The sequence below is a fragment of the Zonotrichia leucophrys genome, chromosome 5, assembly GCF_028769735.1.
Source record: "Zonotrichia leucophrys gambelii isolate GWCS_2022_RI chromosome 5, RI_Zleu_2.0, whole genome shotgun sequence".
NCBI classification, from domain to species: Eukaryota; Metazoa; Chordata; class Aves; order Passeriformes; family Passerellidae; genus Zonotrichia; species Zonotrichia leucophrys.
The window spans coordinates 19,772,252-19,789,644 of NC_088175.1; the positions used below are offsets into that span (position 1 = coordinate 19,772,252).

Below are 17,393 nucleotides of genomic sequence, written 5' to 3' on the forward strand. Positions count from 1 at the left end.
AAGAGTCAAGGCTTTGAACAACACGTATGAATGCAAAAAAGTGAAGGGGTAACCAGAAAGGCACAGCTGAAACAAGGGCGGCAATGCGCTGTACTGAAATAAGCACTGGTGGTCCTTCCCCACCGTGACGGAGCCCTCGCTGGGGCCGCGCCCGCCGTGCCCGCGCCGGCAGCTCCCGGAACGCGCGGCCGGGGCCGGGGCAGGGAGAGCGCCGTGACGGCCGGGAGCGCGCCCCCACAGCGGCCCCGGCCGGGAGCGCGCCCCTCGGCCAGGGCCGGCGCTGCGGAGCCCCGCCATTGGCTGCCGCGCCTGTCAATCAGCGTGGAGGTGGAGGCAGGACCAGGCGTTCGTCATCGCGGGGCGACGGCGCGGCCGCGGCCCGGCCCGGTGTCATGGCGGCGGCGGTGGTGGCGGCGCCCAGCCCGCTCCCGGCCGGCGCCCGCGCTCCGGAGGTCGACCCTGCCGCCTCTGAGGTAGCGAGCAGCGCCCTGCGCTGTCTGGCCGGGCTGGCGGGGCAGGTGAGTGAGGGGCGAGCAGAGGGAGTGGGCCTGGGCGGAGCTGGGCTGGGCGCCGCGCCCGTCTCGCATCGCCTCGCGTAGGGGGCCCGGGCAGGGCTGGCTCCTGTTCGGCCCGGCCTGCGCGGCCCTCGTGCGCTCCAGGAATAGGGAACAGCGCTGGACAGGACACAAGTCTGCCACACACAAGGGAGCTGCCTCTCTTCTGGGCGTTGTTGGCGCCCTCCTGGCCTCTGCCAGGGCTGAGCCGGCTGCCTCCCCCGCTACCCCCAGCCGGGGCAGCCCCGGCGTGCGCGGCCGCTGCTGCTTCTTCTCCCCCGCAGCCGGGACCGTGCCTTGGCCTCGCCGTGACACGTGCCACTTCGTAGTTTGACGGATGATCTCTTCTATGGGAAAGTGCAATTTGCTTAATTGCTGTGTCTTAATTAGTTACTCTGAATTGAGAAGCTCCTGAAAGCTTACTGTGCATTAAATCAAAATAAATGATCAGGAGCCTGAAGTTAGCCCTGCCTTGGTAATGGCGTGCTGTGAAACACACAGTCTGTCTAAGGGTCAGAATTTTTAAAGGGCTCTGCTTTATGATACATAAGTTAAAACACCTATTTTATGTTTAGTAATGTCTGTGAGTTGTGAAACAGATGTCACAGCAGTGGTGGAAGGCCCTTACCAGGAGAAGGTTTTAGTAATGACTTATTTATTGCTACAAACAATTTACAGATTAATTTTCCACTGTGGAAACAATTTATGTAGTTCTGTGCAGGCAACAAAAGCACGCTCTTACTTCAAGAGTTAGCAGTTTGAAGGTTTGGGGCCAGATGGTAAGCAATATCTTACCAGGAGGAGCTAGTGTAACTTGATGTATGTTTGGTACAGAGATGGGCTCTTGGATGCAGAGGCAGTTTAGGAATAACTGCTGGCTGATCTGAAATTATTTTTTAGAGTGTTTCACCTCTCATCTGTATAGAATTCTATTATATTTGCATTTCTCCAAGTATGCTAGCAATTGTCTCTGTTTTCAAACAAAAGGCAACCAAAATGAAGGGCTTGATAATTCAGGCACTTGTTTTGAGTCTCAGTTTTTCTGTCTCTAAAATGGTCACAAACTACCTTGGCTTTTGAACTGTTCAGCACTGAACAGTGTGATGTTCAGACACAGCTGACTCATAGGATTACTGAGGCATGAAAGCTATTTATTGAGGTTTAAAGGCCCCGTAATTCTTCCTGGTGAAAATTCTGAATGTGATCAGTGAAGAGCTAGTGACTGTCAGTTTATCTTAGTGTGAGGACAGCACTATGAGTGACAGTAGTAGAATCCATCAGAGAAAAGTTGGAACTTTTGTGTTTATGAAAAACAGAAAGGAGACTAAGAGGAAAGTTTCCTAAGCTTTTGACTAGGCTATTCATCACAAGTTTATTAATTGTTTCTAAACTACTTTAAAAACTTTTATTTTTCCCTCTTGACTTCAGCAGCTTACTTTTTCTCCAAAGCTGGCTCGACACCTAGCATGTCACTGGAAAGTCCCTGGTGATTTTTAAAAATAACTGTGTGTGCACAGACCATTGTGAGAGAACTCTTTAGAGTTGCAGTGGAGTTACAGTAGCTATGGTGAAGAGTATAATTGTCTTTTTGGTGTTTGGAGTGCCTTCTTTCCATGACAACAGACACACTTTACTGTCCAGTGCACCGGCTGGATAAGGTTCTGGTTGCTCCATCTTAGCTGTGAAAGTCCTTTTAGTTGCTCAGTTATGATCCTTTCCAGTTGCTGAGTTACACACTTGTGTGCCAGTGCTTGAGTTCTGACAGATTTAAGTGCTCTGTTTTACCCCCTTATGGATTCCAGTAAACTGGCTTGCATTTCTTACTGAAACCACTGATTCCCCATTTCCCTTCTATAGAGATGACTGAGCATGTGCCAAATTGTTAGCAGTCACAGTTTGATTCATTATAGTAGTTTAAGTTGGATTTATGCTAGTAAATTGGGCTGTAAGCAGGAATATTTCTGGCACAGGAATTTTTTTACTGGAGCAATCAATGGCAGGACGTGACCAGGGGGACATCTGAAAATAACAGCTCTTAAAACCAATATAGCTGATCCTGAAAAGTTCTTTGAGATTCAAGTGATAGCCAGTGTTTACATAAAACAAATTTCAAAGGGCTGAAATTACATATGATCCTGTAAATTGAATAGGCTGTGGACTTGTAATTAGTCAAAGGCTTTGAAGTATCAAAATGCTGAATTTATAAATCTGTTTGCCACAGTTCTAAGAAGCAGTAGGATGTGAAAGACTGAGAACATACTCTATTGTACTAGAAACCTTTGTTGATGTAAAATTCTTGATTTTTCTTTAAAAGCAGTGTCTGTGAGTTAAAAACATGACTGGCTTCTAAATGATTTTAAGTTAGAAGTTCTGTTGCTTTTTGTGCTTTAAACCACCTGGACAGGAGTTGTCCATTATGATATGAAGGCACATACCAGCTTTTTCTTTTTGAAAAAGGAGGCTTATTAGGAAATTGCAGTAGCACTTGCATTTTGTTTCATTTGGATGACTTAATGTACACCTTTTTCACCCTGTCAGCAGACTGTAATACAGCATATGAAAGATATTACTCTGGAAACTTTGGGCAGAAATATGTGCTTCAGATGATCACATTCACAGGCTTAATTCCTAAAGTAAATTTTATTCCTACTAAGTTCTAAATACATTATTGATTTTGAAACTTCTTCAGGATTAGTATATCCTAGAACATTACTTTTCCTACATCCTGTGTACTTAGCTTAAGTACGAAACAGGGATAACAATTTGTGAAAATTTTCTAAAATACATTATATGTCTAGTCAGACTGTCTCCTTTGCTGTGTAATTTGGGAACTAACCCTGAATTTAGCAAGGGTTAGTTAGTTTGACTAAAGAAGGAAGGTTCAGGATTATAATTCTTTAAAAATTGTGTTAATGCTGAGATTTGAAACTAAGGTGGGACAGCTTGTCATCCACAGCTTTGCCTTCAGAGTGATGGAGGCATTTCTTGTGTCCAGTTCTCAGTGTTTTCATACACTTCGTGGTGGCTTCAGGACATGAGTGCATTTGCATTTTGTTTTCTTGTTTGTAATGTTTGATGCTGTTAGAAGTTAAATGTGTTTAGACCGTGAGTTAAAGGTGACTTTTGTCATCTTCCTGAGCTGCCTTTTTCTGTTTCTACCCCCAGGTTTTTTTAATGGAAGGGATGAGGAATAGATATCTATCTATCTATCTATCTATCTATTATCTATTATATATATATCTATATCTATATTATATCTATATATAATATATATTATATATATATGAATACTATATATATTATATATATCTAATATATATATCTTATATATATATATCATATATATATATATATATATATATGTAAAAGTGTGGTGCATATGAATTGGTAATTCAGCGTTGCAAGCAGAATACCTGTAGGTCCTCTTGATTTCAAACAAGAATTTTATCTGTATTTAGAATTTGGGGTATCACTTGCAGGATGTTTAGTTGGAAAACAACCTTCTTACCTTTGGGAAATGAAAGTAATCATCTTGTTAAGATCTTGAGAAAAGCTTTAATGTAACAAAAAGGGCAAAGTTGGGTGTGAAAGTGTGTTATGCCATTAGAGTTTATTGACAATCATCTTTGTGTTAGAAAGTGTATTTATAGCTTATAGAACACACACAGTTCTTTTGAACAATGCCTCAAATTTATTATGTGTGTTGTTCTTTATTGTCTTGGGAGTTAAATATTGCAATTCCTTGACAGTGAGAATAGATTGTGGCAATTGTTCATTTCAATGTGAATGCATATACAGGAAAATAATGTGATTTGAAAGCAGGTTTAATGGTGGTGCTGTGTAATCTAGAGTTTGTTAAACTTTGAGATATTAAAATATATATATTTTTATGCACTTATAAAGCTTCCTTTGGATTAGCAGCACGTAAAAATTTAAGAATGTGCCATGGTGTTACATCAAGACATGGGTCATGCAGGCACAGAGTCTTGCAATCTTGGAATAAAATACATGAACTTACAGGAGACTGCTATCCTGGGTCATGTTTCTTCATGCTGGTGGTTCTAGTATCCATTAAAAGAAAAGATGGTGTGAGTGATTAACATGAGCCCACAATGAAAGTGTGGTGAGTTAGTAAGGAATTTTTAATTCTAGAATATATTCTACAACTACTAGCTTTCTTGGAAAATGATAACTGCCTGGATTATAATTAATATCAAATCTTTCCAATGTTCTTGTCTAAAACTGGGATGGGTCTATATGAGGCTGAGCATAATTGTGGTCTTGTAGGAGTCTTGTATACTTTTTTGATGTTAATAAATATAATTTTTTTATTGTTTTGCCCTTTTGAAGCTTAATCTCGGAGAGGATATTGTGAAAGTTGTAATCGATTGGAGCAAGCTTCAGAGCACATCAGCACTTCAGCCAGCCTTGCTCTTTAGTGCACTTCAGCAGCATATTTTATGTTTACAGGTAAATATTTCATGGATACATTTGCCTTGACAAAAGTGATCAACAACTAAAAGTATTCTCAACTGTAAAATTCCAGTAATTTTGTTCTTACATAGGTGTGATCAATAAAAAAGGATTGCAAAAGTATGAAATGCTTGGGATTCCACTATGCTCCATAGGTACTCACATTTATGGATTTTTCAGATTAGTGGGAATAGCCACTGTAGGTGAGCAGGCTGAATAAATGCAGCCTCATTGATTTCTAGACTTGCATTGTAAATGTGATACATTTCCATCTATGGTGGGTTATAATTAAGCAATAAGACACGGCAGGTGTGTGTCATGCTATGATAATGATTCCATGCGTTGGGTGAGTTTTGAGGCTCATAGAGTGCTTTCAGTGGTTCAAGAAGTGGCATTATCCCAGCATGACACATCCTGGAGTGTCTTACTGCAATTAAATATATTTTCAACGTAGGTTTTTTTTTTTAAAGAGTAATTTCTTTGACATTAATGTCTCATCTTGCCAAGTAGCCAGTCACCATTACTGTCATTTCTTTTAACTATTTGAAACTTTCCAACCCTGCCAAAAGTAATTGGCAGGGCATGGCAGGGAGGGTTAGCAGTTTGTCAGCTGGTAACTGAGCAGTGTTTTGACCTTGATAGTTCATATGTAGAAGATGGGATTTGAGTACTACTATTTTGCTTCAGCTAGTTAATGAATTATTTGAGGTTCCTAGTGCTGAGAGGATGAAAAGGGAAGTTTCTGTATTTTCTTGTCTGTAGGTAAAAGAAAGACCTTTTGTTTTCCAGACATCCACCAGATCTTTGGTGTGATGAGCAGAAAGAGAAAATATGTAAGATAAATGCAAATAAATTTACATCCAACATATAAAAATGCTGCAAGTGGGAGTTTGATTCCATTTCAGAAAACTTGACTGCTAAAAATCATGTTGTCTTTAAAAAAAATTAAAATAATTTCTATAGAGAAAATAAGCAGTGAAATTCAGACTAGATGAAACTGATGGGAATTAAAAAGAGACAGGGACATATATATGTACTGAGGTTTTGATGTTACATTGTACATAAGAGTTACTGCAGTAAAATAAGCGTTTTTCCTGCCACAAATGTCAGTGCCTTTTCTCATTTAATTTCATGACCTAAGTAGATAATCAACTGTGTCAAGCAAAGCATGTGTTCATGATAATGCCTATGTATTTCATGTCTGTGTTCTCTCATTCACTTGGGCAACCACGGTTTCAAGTGGAGAGTGTAGTGCTGATGTGATAAAGGCTTTACAGTGTAAGAGCACCACATTTCATGTTAAGGAGGAAAAATACTAAGCCATACTGTTCTGAGTAAGCATTTGAATGACATGTTAATTAAGTGGCATGGATGCCAGTGACTGAAGCTTTGATTTAGCTAGTAAAATGGGAGTATGGGCAGGTTTTCACAGAAATGTGGGAATTTTCCTCTACAAACCTCTAAGACAGGTCAGAAAGGTCAGAATCATGGTGTGCACAATATTTGGAACTTCTTTTTAATCTTATTACTGTGTTCTATCAGAGGAAGATGTTGTAATTCCCAAAATTATTTCCATTAGTCTGGAAATTGTAATAAGTACTTGCCTTCTTGGCTTTGGGACTTTGGACTTTTTATTTTTTTAACCCTAATACACTGTTTTCTTTGTTCAGCCTCTCTTAGAAAAACTCCAGTCCTTGATCAAAGAGGAAAATATAGGCCATGTTGAACCTGGAGGTAAAACAGAAAGCCAGACAAGTTTAGATGTTTATGATGGTAACAGTCAGACTGAAGAAAAATATGGAAGTTATGACTTGAGAGATCTGAAGGATGCTCGTTTTAATTTTGATCCAGAAGTGGTCCAAATAAAAGCTGGAAAAGCAGAAGTAAGTGATTTATGTGAGTTTAAAAACAGAAAAATGAAAGACCTTTCTAAATTTTAAATTTAAAGAACGAAATAGATATATGCCTTCATGTTTATTACCTGCAGATTGACAGGCGGATATCAGCCTTCATCGAGAGGAAGCAAGCCGAGATCAATGAAAATAATGTCAGGGAATTTTGCAATGTTATTGATTGTAATCAAGGTAACTGGCTAGCCAGACTTTAATCTTCATAGTAATTTAGGTTGTGGGGGGGTTTTTTTGTTGGTTTGTTTTTGGGGTTTATTTTGTTTGATTTGATTTTTTTTGTTTTTCAAAAGTGCTAATCTATATTTAAAACAGAACTTTTTTTCAAGAGTAACTTTGTTTTAAAACCTAGAACTTGCATGTGCACTGCAGATGTCAGATAGAAAAATAAATTGAGTAGTCACTGGATGACAATGTTTAATGTATGCCATACAGAAAGATTAAATCTATTATTATGTTAATTTTAAGAACTGCTATCTTAGATCAGATGATTTTGTAGGTATTGTTCCCAGTGTTTTAACTAGGTATTCCTCCAAAGTAAATGGAATTGCAATTCAGAAATGTCTTGTGAGTTGTATATTGAAATTGAAGTTAATTTAATGCTAGTTAAATTACAAAGAAATATTTTTTACAATGAATTTGAATTGCTAGCTACTTGAAATGACTTTTTCTTTTTAACATTGCTCACACTGTAGTACAATTGGCTGTATCTGTAACCAATCTTACATCCATCGGGCAGACTGGATCCTGTTTACAGGATCAGTAACTGTAGCCAAATGCATGTTGGAAGTTAAGACAGTTTTGTATACAGAACTACATAAGTAGTACAGAGATATTTTCTAAGTACCTGTGAACCCACATGTGCATTGTCTCTATGAGGCACTTTAGCTCTTAGAGATCAAAGCTTATTGTTCGGTAAGCTTTGTAGAGAGCTTAACTGCTTGAATGTTAGTAGGAATGCAAAGGACAGATGAAGTTTAGTAGAATATGCTAGATAGTGAAATATTGTTTCCCAAAATTGTTACTTATGTACAGAAGAATTGATAATGAGACTTGTGTCATTGTTCAGGCGTAATAAAATATGTGCAAATCTTTGGTGTAATGAACAGATATTTCTATGAAAATAGAAACATTAGAATAAATTAAGGTAATCCGTACTATAGATTTTATGGTTAGGCAAATGAAAGAAGTCACATGGATCAGAGTAAATGCAGAAAGGTTTAGGAAAGAATACTGATGAGTAAACTAGATCAGTCAAAAAATAGGAGAGTTTCAGAAAAGGACATAAAACCAGAATAACAGTAGTAAGCAGGAGAAAGGCTTCTGTACAGGAAGAAGGAAATAAGTTAAAGAGAAATGCAATGGAAAGTAAGAACCTAATAAATTTGGTCCTGATCCAGTAAACTTCTCTATACACGTGTGAATACATTTGTATGAGTGACTTACCCAATTAAAAGCAGTAAGGCCATGCGAGTGTGTGAAACTATTAATGGGCAAGTGTTTATAGAATGAATTAAGTATTCCTGATTTTTTTTTATTGTTTGAACCATTTAAATTAGATTTGTTTAAAGCATCAAAGTTGATGTGGTTTGAATATTTTCAATTATAAATACATAATTTGGACTTCACTTGTTATATCATTATTTATTTAGAAAATAGCTGTGCCAGAACAGATGCAATTTTCACACCCTATCCTGGATTTAAAAGTCATATAAAGGGTAAGCAACTCTTTTAATACCCATTTAAGTATCCAGATATAACAGCATTGATAAGTTTTTGATATCACAGATATAGATAGAATGCTCAAAAATGGAAACTTAATGTATTGACTTTGTTACTCTAGTGAATACTTCTACATCTTCATTTATGTCTTCAAGGTTTTAAATCCCTTAACTGCTTCACTAAATGAATGGTTAGGCACTAAATTCCAAAACAAAATAGCCTATTTTTATTGTCTGAAAGGAAATGTGGAAAAGATAAAGTAGGACAGAGAAGCTGAACAATACTTAGTTTTTCTTCTAAGGTGAAATCGTCAAAAAGGAATTGAGATTAAATAGGATTATCTTCTATTTTTCATTACTTGGTGCAAATGTCTTGAAATAGAGTATAATTTTGAGACAATGGAAGTTCTTAGAGGTGGATTTATAAGAACTGACAAGCTGGGGAATGAATTTATCACTGCACTATTTTTTGGAAAAGAATAAATAAGATAAAAATTATGTCCAACAGAATTTGTGTGTAAAATATTGTTCATCTGCTGCTCTCCAGGTGTATGCAAGTTACCCTTCTTTAAAAACAAACAAAATACCCAAAATGAGAATGAAAACAACCCTCTTTTGCATTTTTGAATGTGGTAATATTCAGTTATCCACTTGAGATTGATCCTAGAAACCAATTAATTATTTTTAATTCTGTAATTTAGAATAATACTGTAAAGCAAAGTAATAAGTTTTGAAAGGCATGGTGACCTAAGAAGGAAATGGGAAAATGAGTTTCATTTTAGAATCTTTCACAAAGAAGCTCTTTCAATAGTCACTGTTTTAAGCTGAGTGTTAATTTGTTGGTTGGATGGCAGCGTAATGCTGGAAAAAAGGGAAGCTTTCACTTCAAGGAACAGTTCATAACTGAAATGTGAAAAACACTTAGAAAGGAATTGGAAGTAAAACCTGCATAAATCCAAGCAAGAATGTAGCATGTTGCACTCATGAAGGTGTATTGTATGTGTGTGTGTGCTTCAGTATCTGGAGCTGCCAATATAGTCTCTAAATCTGCAGTGCACTGCAGTAGTTCTATGAGGAGAACTTAAGAAATTACTCTGATTTAATGAGAAGTGAGCAAAATCTCCTGATGAAGACATGTCTCAGAATGGGTAGAAGATAGTCCTAGATGCAGCTAAGAGTCACTAAAGCTTTTATCCAGATGACAAAAATTCGAAGTGAACTTCCTTGCTGAGGTTTGTATTGGTTTTTCAGTTGTGTACCTCTCTTCATCTTTATGTATTTATGATGCTTCCTGTAATATTAGTCTGGCCTCTTCTTTGCATTCACAAAAGCTCTCATGTGCAACTGCTGGCGTAGATAGCAAGGTTTCTGCTGTTTATCAGCAGCTGATGACAAATTCTCAACACTGCCATTCTACATGAATGTATGAGTAATTCTTTACTTTGCATATGTAAAATCCAGGGGTTTTGTTAGGTTTAGTTACTCATGCAAAAAAATAAGAAAATGCTTTTACTTGAACTTTTGATCTTACTGCGTGTGGGGCCCTTCATATGCAAGACTTGGGTAAAACTGATTTAACGCAAGTTTTTGTGCTTCAATATTTTGATTCTTTCAATTAGATCTGTTTTGTGTTTCACGTGCATATATGTGTAATTTATTTTCTCTTTACCTAGTTTCTAGGGTAGTGAACACGTATGGACCTCAGACTAGGTCTGAAGGAATGCATGGGTCCAGTCACAAAGCCAGTGTACCCATGCATGATTGTGGAAACCAAGCTGTTGAGGAGAGATTGCAAAACATTGAAGCACACTTACGGTTACAAACAGGTTTGTATGATGTTACAGCTTTGACGTTGGTGTGCCATTTTATATAGTTATGATTACTGTGGTGAAACTGGGCAAGTCTGCAAAAACTGATACTGTAAAAAAAGTGGGTAGATCCACTGAAGACTTCTGTTCCCCCAAGTACAGTGATCTAGTGTTTAGAGTTTTATGCCCAAAATGGAACCCAGGTTTATGCCAAATTTGAGATGCTGAGTTAGCAAATGTACACTTTACATGGTAGCAAATAAGAGAGAGGCACATGAGAATAGGATTTAAAATAATATGGAATATCTGGAGATTGGGTTTCTCCATGGCCACCGGAGTCCTGCCTTGATCCACTTAACAGGAAAAGCTGAGCTTAGGACTAAGGGCTGCTTCATGGACAACTTGTGGGCTGGTGGTAGAATCAACAGAAAGGATGGTCTGAAACCTTTTCCTAAAGATGAAGAATGTTTCCTGAAATAAGTTTAGGCATAAAGCTTAATTCCCAGAATGTGGGAAGCTTGTTGCCACTACTTCTGTTTAGACCTGCAAACACGAGTCCATACCTTTCACTAAAATAAATGCCATAGCTGTCAGGCTGCTGATGGTTTTTTTTTAGGTAGTTGATTTCTTCCCCCCAGCCCTGGTTTTCCATAATATGACGCTGAGGCACAATGAGGCACTTACCAAGGAGGAATTAGTATTTTTCTTGAAAATTATTTTCAAAACAGAACAGAAGCCTAATCTCCATCTAGTTAAGTGATTTTTCTACACATGGCACTGCAGACATGCTTGATTTTTTTTTGTCTTCTGAATACTGAATAGATGCCAATCCATTATCTTAAAAACATTTGGAACCTTGACTCGATTGGTAGATTCCTGTGACTGTGTAGTGGATTAAAGTTCTCTGGTAGCAAGGAGAGTAAGATATGCATAGATACTCTTGAGGCAGCAGTCAGAGCTTGATGCTTAGCTCTATAGCTGTCTCAAAAATAAGCTGGCTTTTGTGTATAGAAATAGAATTTGGAAGCGGCTGGCCAGCATTACGGTTACAATGTGTAGCTTTGGAGTTTATGCATATATCTCATTCAGGGACAACAACTGGAAGTAGCTAAAGAGGGCTCCTTGCTTCCAGGTCGTGCCTCTAATAGGTGATCAAATTTTGTTTGAAGGAATGGGTCAGGTAAACTATAGTGTAGGTTAAGAAGATGGAAACATGCAATACCAGCTCAATTCTTGTTCAAATCAGCACTCATGGGGAACATCTCAATTCTATTTGATGCATACCCCAGCAGCTGTGCAAAAAGTACTGATCTGAGCAGGTAACATGCCTTTGCTACCTGTTCCACCAGTTTTTGCTTCCAGCAACTGAAGGAGTTAATCTTGACTTGCTGGCTGTTTTTCAGAACAGCTTCCAGTGCTAGTACTGCTCTTTTTTTTCCCTTTACATTAAGGGAAAGCAATATTAAGAGTGATAGGTTAGCCAGTCTAATTAGTAGGTGCTGGGTGTTGAGTAGAAGGCAGAACTGAAGGAGTGAAGCTACCTGCACAGTTGTTTCTTTAAATGGACAAAATAGATGAATGGCAAAAAAACCCCAAACTCCACATAAGTGCTGTTTTGGTCATTTGTGGAATAGAACTGTCTTGTCTAACAGACCCAGAAATAAAAGGAAATGGGTGTCAAAAAGGAAAAGCTTTCTATGGTCTTGGTTGTCAATACAGTTCAGAACCAGACTATCATTTAAATTGGAGTAGCCAGTACTTAGTTGTGATAAACAGTTATTTCATTTAGTTCCTTCATTATAGAATACTATGGAGTGCAAATAAGATGCTTGCTAAGGCTGATCTTTTGATCAGTTCTATCTGTTCTACGGGGGAACAAATCCCAAGCTGCTGTAGAAAAGATGGAAACAGCAAATGGGTTGAGTTGGGATTTTTTTGGTTGTTTTTGTGGTGTCAGTGGGTTTTGTTGTGGGCTTTTTTGTCAGGGTGGTTCTTGGGTGAGCTAGGGTCTTTTTTTTTTTTTTTTTTTGGTCATTTTTTTGATTTTTTTTTTCCCCCAGACCTCTGTTATTCAATACACACATTCCCCACTCCTCCCATCTATGGTCAAGCAAATGCTGTTCTTGTGACAGCTCATATTTGTCCTCTAACCTCTGATGCTCAGTGAAGATTGTTCTGAAAGAAACCTATCTTAGATATCAAAGCTGAATTCATGTGTGGTCTGCCATCGTATCTGCTCTCTCTTAATGCTGGTGTCAGCTTTGAAGTGGCAACATTTCATGACCAGTGTATTGCAAAGAGCGATCATTAGCTGTTTCAGGGACCTTGACAGGCATCAGCCAACTACATGAAGTTGTCTTAGTGCTCTCATTGGCTACACTTGCTTATCAATCAGGTTTTACCCTGAAATATATTAATTATCCTTCCTTCATATTATCCCATCCATTTGTTTTGTTCAGCTACTGGTTGATAGCTAATCTTGAAGAATTCAGATGTTAGACTTGCAATCTTTAGTTAAATCAATTATTCAAGTGATTTTCCTTTTTTTTTTTTTTTTTTGCATTACTACTGATGTATTTAGGTGGTCCAGTACCAAGAGACATTTATCAGAGAATTAAGAAGCTTGAAGATAAAATCCTTGAGCTGGAAGGACTGTCTCCTGAATATTTTCAATCTGTTGTAAGAAATTTTCTTACCTTCTCTCAGCATACAAAAATGTATTTATGCCTTTTGTGCTTGAATCTTTGATGTACAGAGAAGAACTTGGAGTCGGAGGGCAGACACTTTTAATAAACAACTCTGGATTGGTGTAGTGGTTACGTTACATGTGGATCATCTAGTCAAGTTCATATTTACCTAATTTCTCACTCAAAAGAAGAAAGTATCTGTTGGGGGAAAAAATTGCTGCCACCCAAGCTTAACTAATTTGTAAGAAATGTGTCCCCCTTGCCTTAAAATCTGAAGTGCTTCTTATGTTAAGAAAATTGACTGAAGTTTTGATTTTTGATGCAAATAATTAATAGCTTGAAACAGCTGAAATCATTTGGGCTTCTGTACATGATCTGATTGCTAACAATATGTGAATAACTTCCAAAAGGATGAGGGAGTAAACTGTCTGAAAATTGCTTCATGTGATTCTGTGACTTAGTTTCCTTTATTTCTGGTTTTCAGGCAGAGCTCTGTCTCTCTCTGAATAATACACCTTAACCTTCACTCACCAAAGGGTATTAGGACAAAGAGAATGTTAATTGTTACTACATTAGGCTCTATTTGATTATAGACATTTCTTGTCTGTTATCTTGCTCTTCTTTCCCCATGTAACAGTAAGAATGTCTCTTCTACCTTTGTTGATTGCAATTTAATTTATCTCTTCTCCCTTGAGACTAGCCAGAGAAGAGTCAGTTAATAAAAATCAATAGCAATAGTGCACATTTTTGTTTAATTTTTTAAAATTTGTATTGGAGACCAGTAAAGTTCTTTATTTGTGAGACTGTTCCTTCTGGCTGAAAACCAGAAGTTAAAACATACACTTTTATAAGCTGAGATTTCTATTGAAAAGGCATTAGGACCTCTAGAATGAGGATCAGGGGAAAAATCGTGATGGTGGCAATAGTAGTTTTGCACAGTAATTGGCACATTTTATCTGAAGTTTTGCATAAATATTGGCGTGGATATAGGCAAATTTTAGGGATGAAAATATTGACAATTTCAAAAGCTCAATTCTGTCTGAAGGAAGCTTCAGTTAAATTGATAGTTGTTGACTGCCAAGTGTGGAGAAGCTTCAACAGCTTCTGACTGCTCTCCAGTAGTATTTCTCATGATCCAAAGTACTTAATTATGAAAAAGGTTTCTTTAATCCATGGAATGGCAGTCAGTGGGATTTTTTTATACTTTAAAGAATCTAACAATATAGTTACAAGAATTATTTGTGATCTTCTGTCAGTGCAACATTAAGTCTGTTTTGATTGTCTTTTCTTCAGAGCTGTTCTGGCAAGAGGAGGAAGGTTCAGTCTCCCCACGTAAGTGCTATTAACTCTTGTTTTTCTTAAGTTTAGGATGTTTTGAGTGGAAAGTAAGCAAGAGTTCTATGAAGTAAGTATGTAAGTTGTCAGAAGTAGCTGCATCAGTATTGGATAGTTTGCTGTCAAAGAGAGTAGGAAGGAGACAAAAAGCTAATGGATGTTACAATGAAATGAGTCTTCTAAGAATACATACTAGGGTTTTCACCAGTTAGGAGGATGATTGAATAAAACAAATCTATGATGCTGTTAATCAAGCTGAGAGAAACAGGCAATTTCTGTATTTTGATCAGCCTTCTATTAATGTCTTCCATTTTTGTTTTGTGGCATAGTGGTTTTTGTTGATTTTAAAATTGTTTTTCAATTTTCTTTATTGGTTTATAAAAAGACAAAAGTAGAAATGGCTGGCTTGGCAAAAGTACTGCAGAAGGACCCAACATTATAGCAGATATTAACCTGTCAGTAAGAATTGTCATTTTCACAACACCATCACAAGGGAATGCATTTACCATGTACCTCTTAGGCCACAAGAGAAGTTATTGGTGAAGGTGAGACCATGGCTGGAACCTTGTCTGCTCCTAGCTATCACCCTTGGAGACAGATGGACTGGGGAGAATGCTTAGAATGGGCTATGGGCCATCTGAGACCTGAGAAAGTAAGCTTGTGTAGGGAAAGAAAAGTCCTGCATAGGGTGAAATTTTTTTATTAAAAGGATGATGACCTCCTTGTATGAGGAAACATAACAAATTACCAAGTTAAGTGGCACAGAGGAGCTTGATGTTGGGCAGTAGAAAGAAAAACCCTTTAGCTGTAAACCTGAGTTCTGCAAAATCTAAGTAGTTTCATCCAGTGTTTAATATGAAGAGATTTCTTAGGATGCTTTATGAGCAGACTAAACAAGCATCTAATAAAAGTAGCATGAATGTATTGATCCATGATTAGGACTGTCTTTCTTGCAAGCTTACATTCTTTTTCCTTTAAATTTAAATAGGCAAAGACTAGATTCAGACAATTCTGCAGAAGTAGTTCTGTCACTTAGTACAATATGCAGTGACCTCAAGTATCAAGTGATAAGCCACTTCTCTAGCAATTACAAGATGTAAATGATTGTGATTTTTATTTTGTTCTTTTAGCAGAGCTATTCACTGGCTGAACTTGATGAAAAGATCAATGCTATAAAACAGGCATTACTGAGGAAAACAAAAGAAAGCAAGTTCAAGGAGGCTGAGCAGCTTCTTCGATAGAAGTGTTTTCAGAATCCTCATCATGATTTACACGTACCTAAACCATAGACCTGAGCAGTGTTCATCAGAGATGACTAGCAATGAAGACAAAGCATGCATCTAAGCTCCCTTTGGCTGATCTTGAAAGCTTTTTTTCAGAGTAACTAGTTTAAAAGCAGCCTTATTAATGAAATAGTTACTTTAAAATGAAGACTGTTTCAGGAATGTCGTTCTAATAATCCGTTCCCTTCTGTTATAAAGGAGGACTGCAGCATTGTTTGTATGTGAAAAGTCTTAACCTGCACACAAAAGCTACATCTCATGTGTTATTCTTGGTGACCAAGTATTCAAAAGGAGTATCTTTTGGATACTGTTCATGTAAGTAGTTTGCACAGACTTCTGAAATTAAATTCTTCCTCAGAAATACAGTGACTTTGGGAAAAAAATTACCTAAACCTTGCAGAATGCATGCTTTCTTGTGAGGTTTTTTCTGTATTTGTCACTGTTTTTACTGCTGTTAGAAATGCAGCAAATTGCATTTGTGTTGTGACAGGTGTTTATGGAAACCCTGTATGTGTAAATAAAAACAACTGTTCTTCACCTTTTCAGTGTCTTGTGGGAATTCAAATTTCATAACGTGTTCACAAACAATGTATTCTAAAAATCATCCCAGAGGAGATTTAGAGGAGCATGCCAGCAAGGCATCAACTTCCCTTTTATATGCATGCTTACATGATTGAGGCATGGATGCTAGCTTAAAGTCTGATCTCTGGCCAGACAGTGAAGTGAGATTGTGTTGTGACTTTTTGTTTGGGTTTGTTTGTTTGTTTGTTTGTTTTAATAAACCATTTTCTATTTATATAAGTTTTATTTACTGTCTGTCATAATTTCAGTTTAGAAGAAAAGTGGCTGTTACCAAGAGAGTTTTATGTAAACTGCTCTGCTTAGAGCAGTCCTATTCTTCATGTCCCTGTATTAGCCTCTGTGACAGGTGTTGTGAACAGTACTGACTTGGCACAGCCTTTGAAGAATAGTAGGTGTTTTCTGTGACCTCGTCTTCTTATTCAGAATAACATTTGTTATAACAGCTGCAGCTAACGTTTCTCTGGAGGTAAGCCAGCAGAGATGGGAGAGAAGGCTGCTTGAGCTCTTGTCCTGGCTCCAGGAAGGATGACGGTATGATGGTAACCTCTGAGGTGCTGCTTGTACTTCCAGGAAGAGATCTGAGTGCCTCAGATACAGCAGTGGATATGAAGAGGTACTGTTGCAGGTGAAGATTGTTGTGTGTGTTGCATATCAGTACAGTATTCCTACAGAGACAACTTTTGTTACATGAAGCATTGCTATTGTTGAACATCCTAACAGTATGTTTTATGAGGGATGTTTTGGCAAAGCAGCACAGTGAGCTGCAACTTTCTTACTTCAAGTAGAGAAGCTTCTTTTTATGGTCCTCTGGCCCAGGAGCCACAGCTCCAAAGAGTACAATGTGTAGTTGCCACACCACACACTTCAAATGGTTCTTGAAAGAGTGGTAGCAGGTAGCTGTTGGGCCAGGAGGAATGGCCAAAGGGATGTAGCTTTTTATAAAGCAGTCTTGTGTGCATCACAATACAAGTACTGGTAGCACAGAGTGACATAATGAATAGCTGAGGAAACAACAGTGGATGTACTCTGGATGGTAATTTATT

The 17,393-nt window shown here is 37.9% G+C and overlaps 1 protein-coding gene across 2 annotated transcripts; it reads left to right on the forward strand.

Annotated features, from left to right (window-relative positions):
* The first annotated feature begins 367 nt into the window (after positions 1-367).
* Positions 368-16,305, forward strand: MBIP (MAP3K12 binding inhibitory protein 1). Of its 2 annotated transcripts, none has more exons than XM_064715337.1 (9): positions 368-518; positions 4,905-5,024; positions 6,698-6,910; positions 7,015-7,111; positions 8,587-8,652; positions 10,329-10,481; positions 13,045-13,142; positions 14,444-14,482; positions 15,616-16,305. In XM_064715337.1, exons 1-9 carry the CDS (start codon positions 393-395, stop codon positions 15,724-15,726), a joined length of 1,023 nt encoding a protein of 340 aa, XP_064571407.1. In that variant the 5' UTR covers positions 368-392; the 3' UTR covers positions 15,727-16,305. The 2 variants fall into 2 exon arrangements, with proteins under 2 accessions (XP_064571407.1, XP_064571408.1); XM_064715338.1 differs by having other exon boundaries at positions 15,619-15,864.
* Positions 16,306-17,393: the final 1,088 nt, after the last annotated feature.

Coding starts and splice junctions, on each gene's coding strand:
- MBIP (XM_064715337.1), top strand. CDS start 393: ATGGCGGCGGCGGTGGTGGCGGCGCCCAGCCCGCTCCCGGCCGGCGCC. Junction 7,112..8,586: donor TGTTATTGATTGTAATCAAG/GTAACTGGCTAG, acceptor TTATTTATTTAG/AAAATAGCTGTGCCAGAACA. Junction 10,482..13,044: donor ACACTTACGGTTACAAACAG/GTTTGTATGATG, acceptor TGATGTATTTAG/GTGGTCCAGTACCAAGAGAC.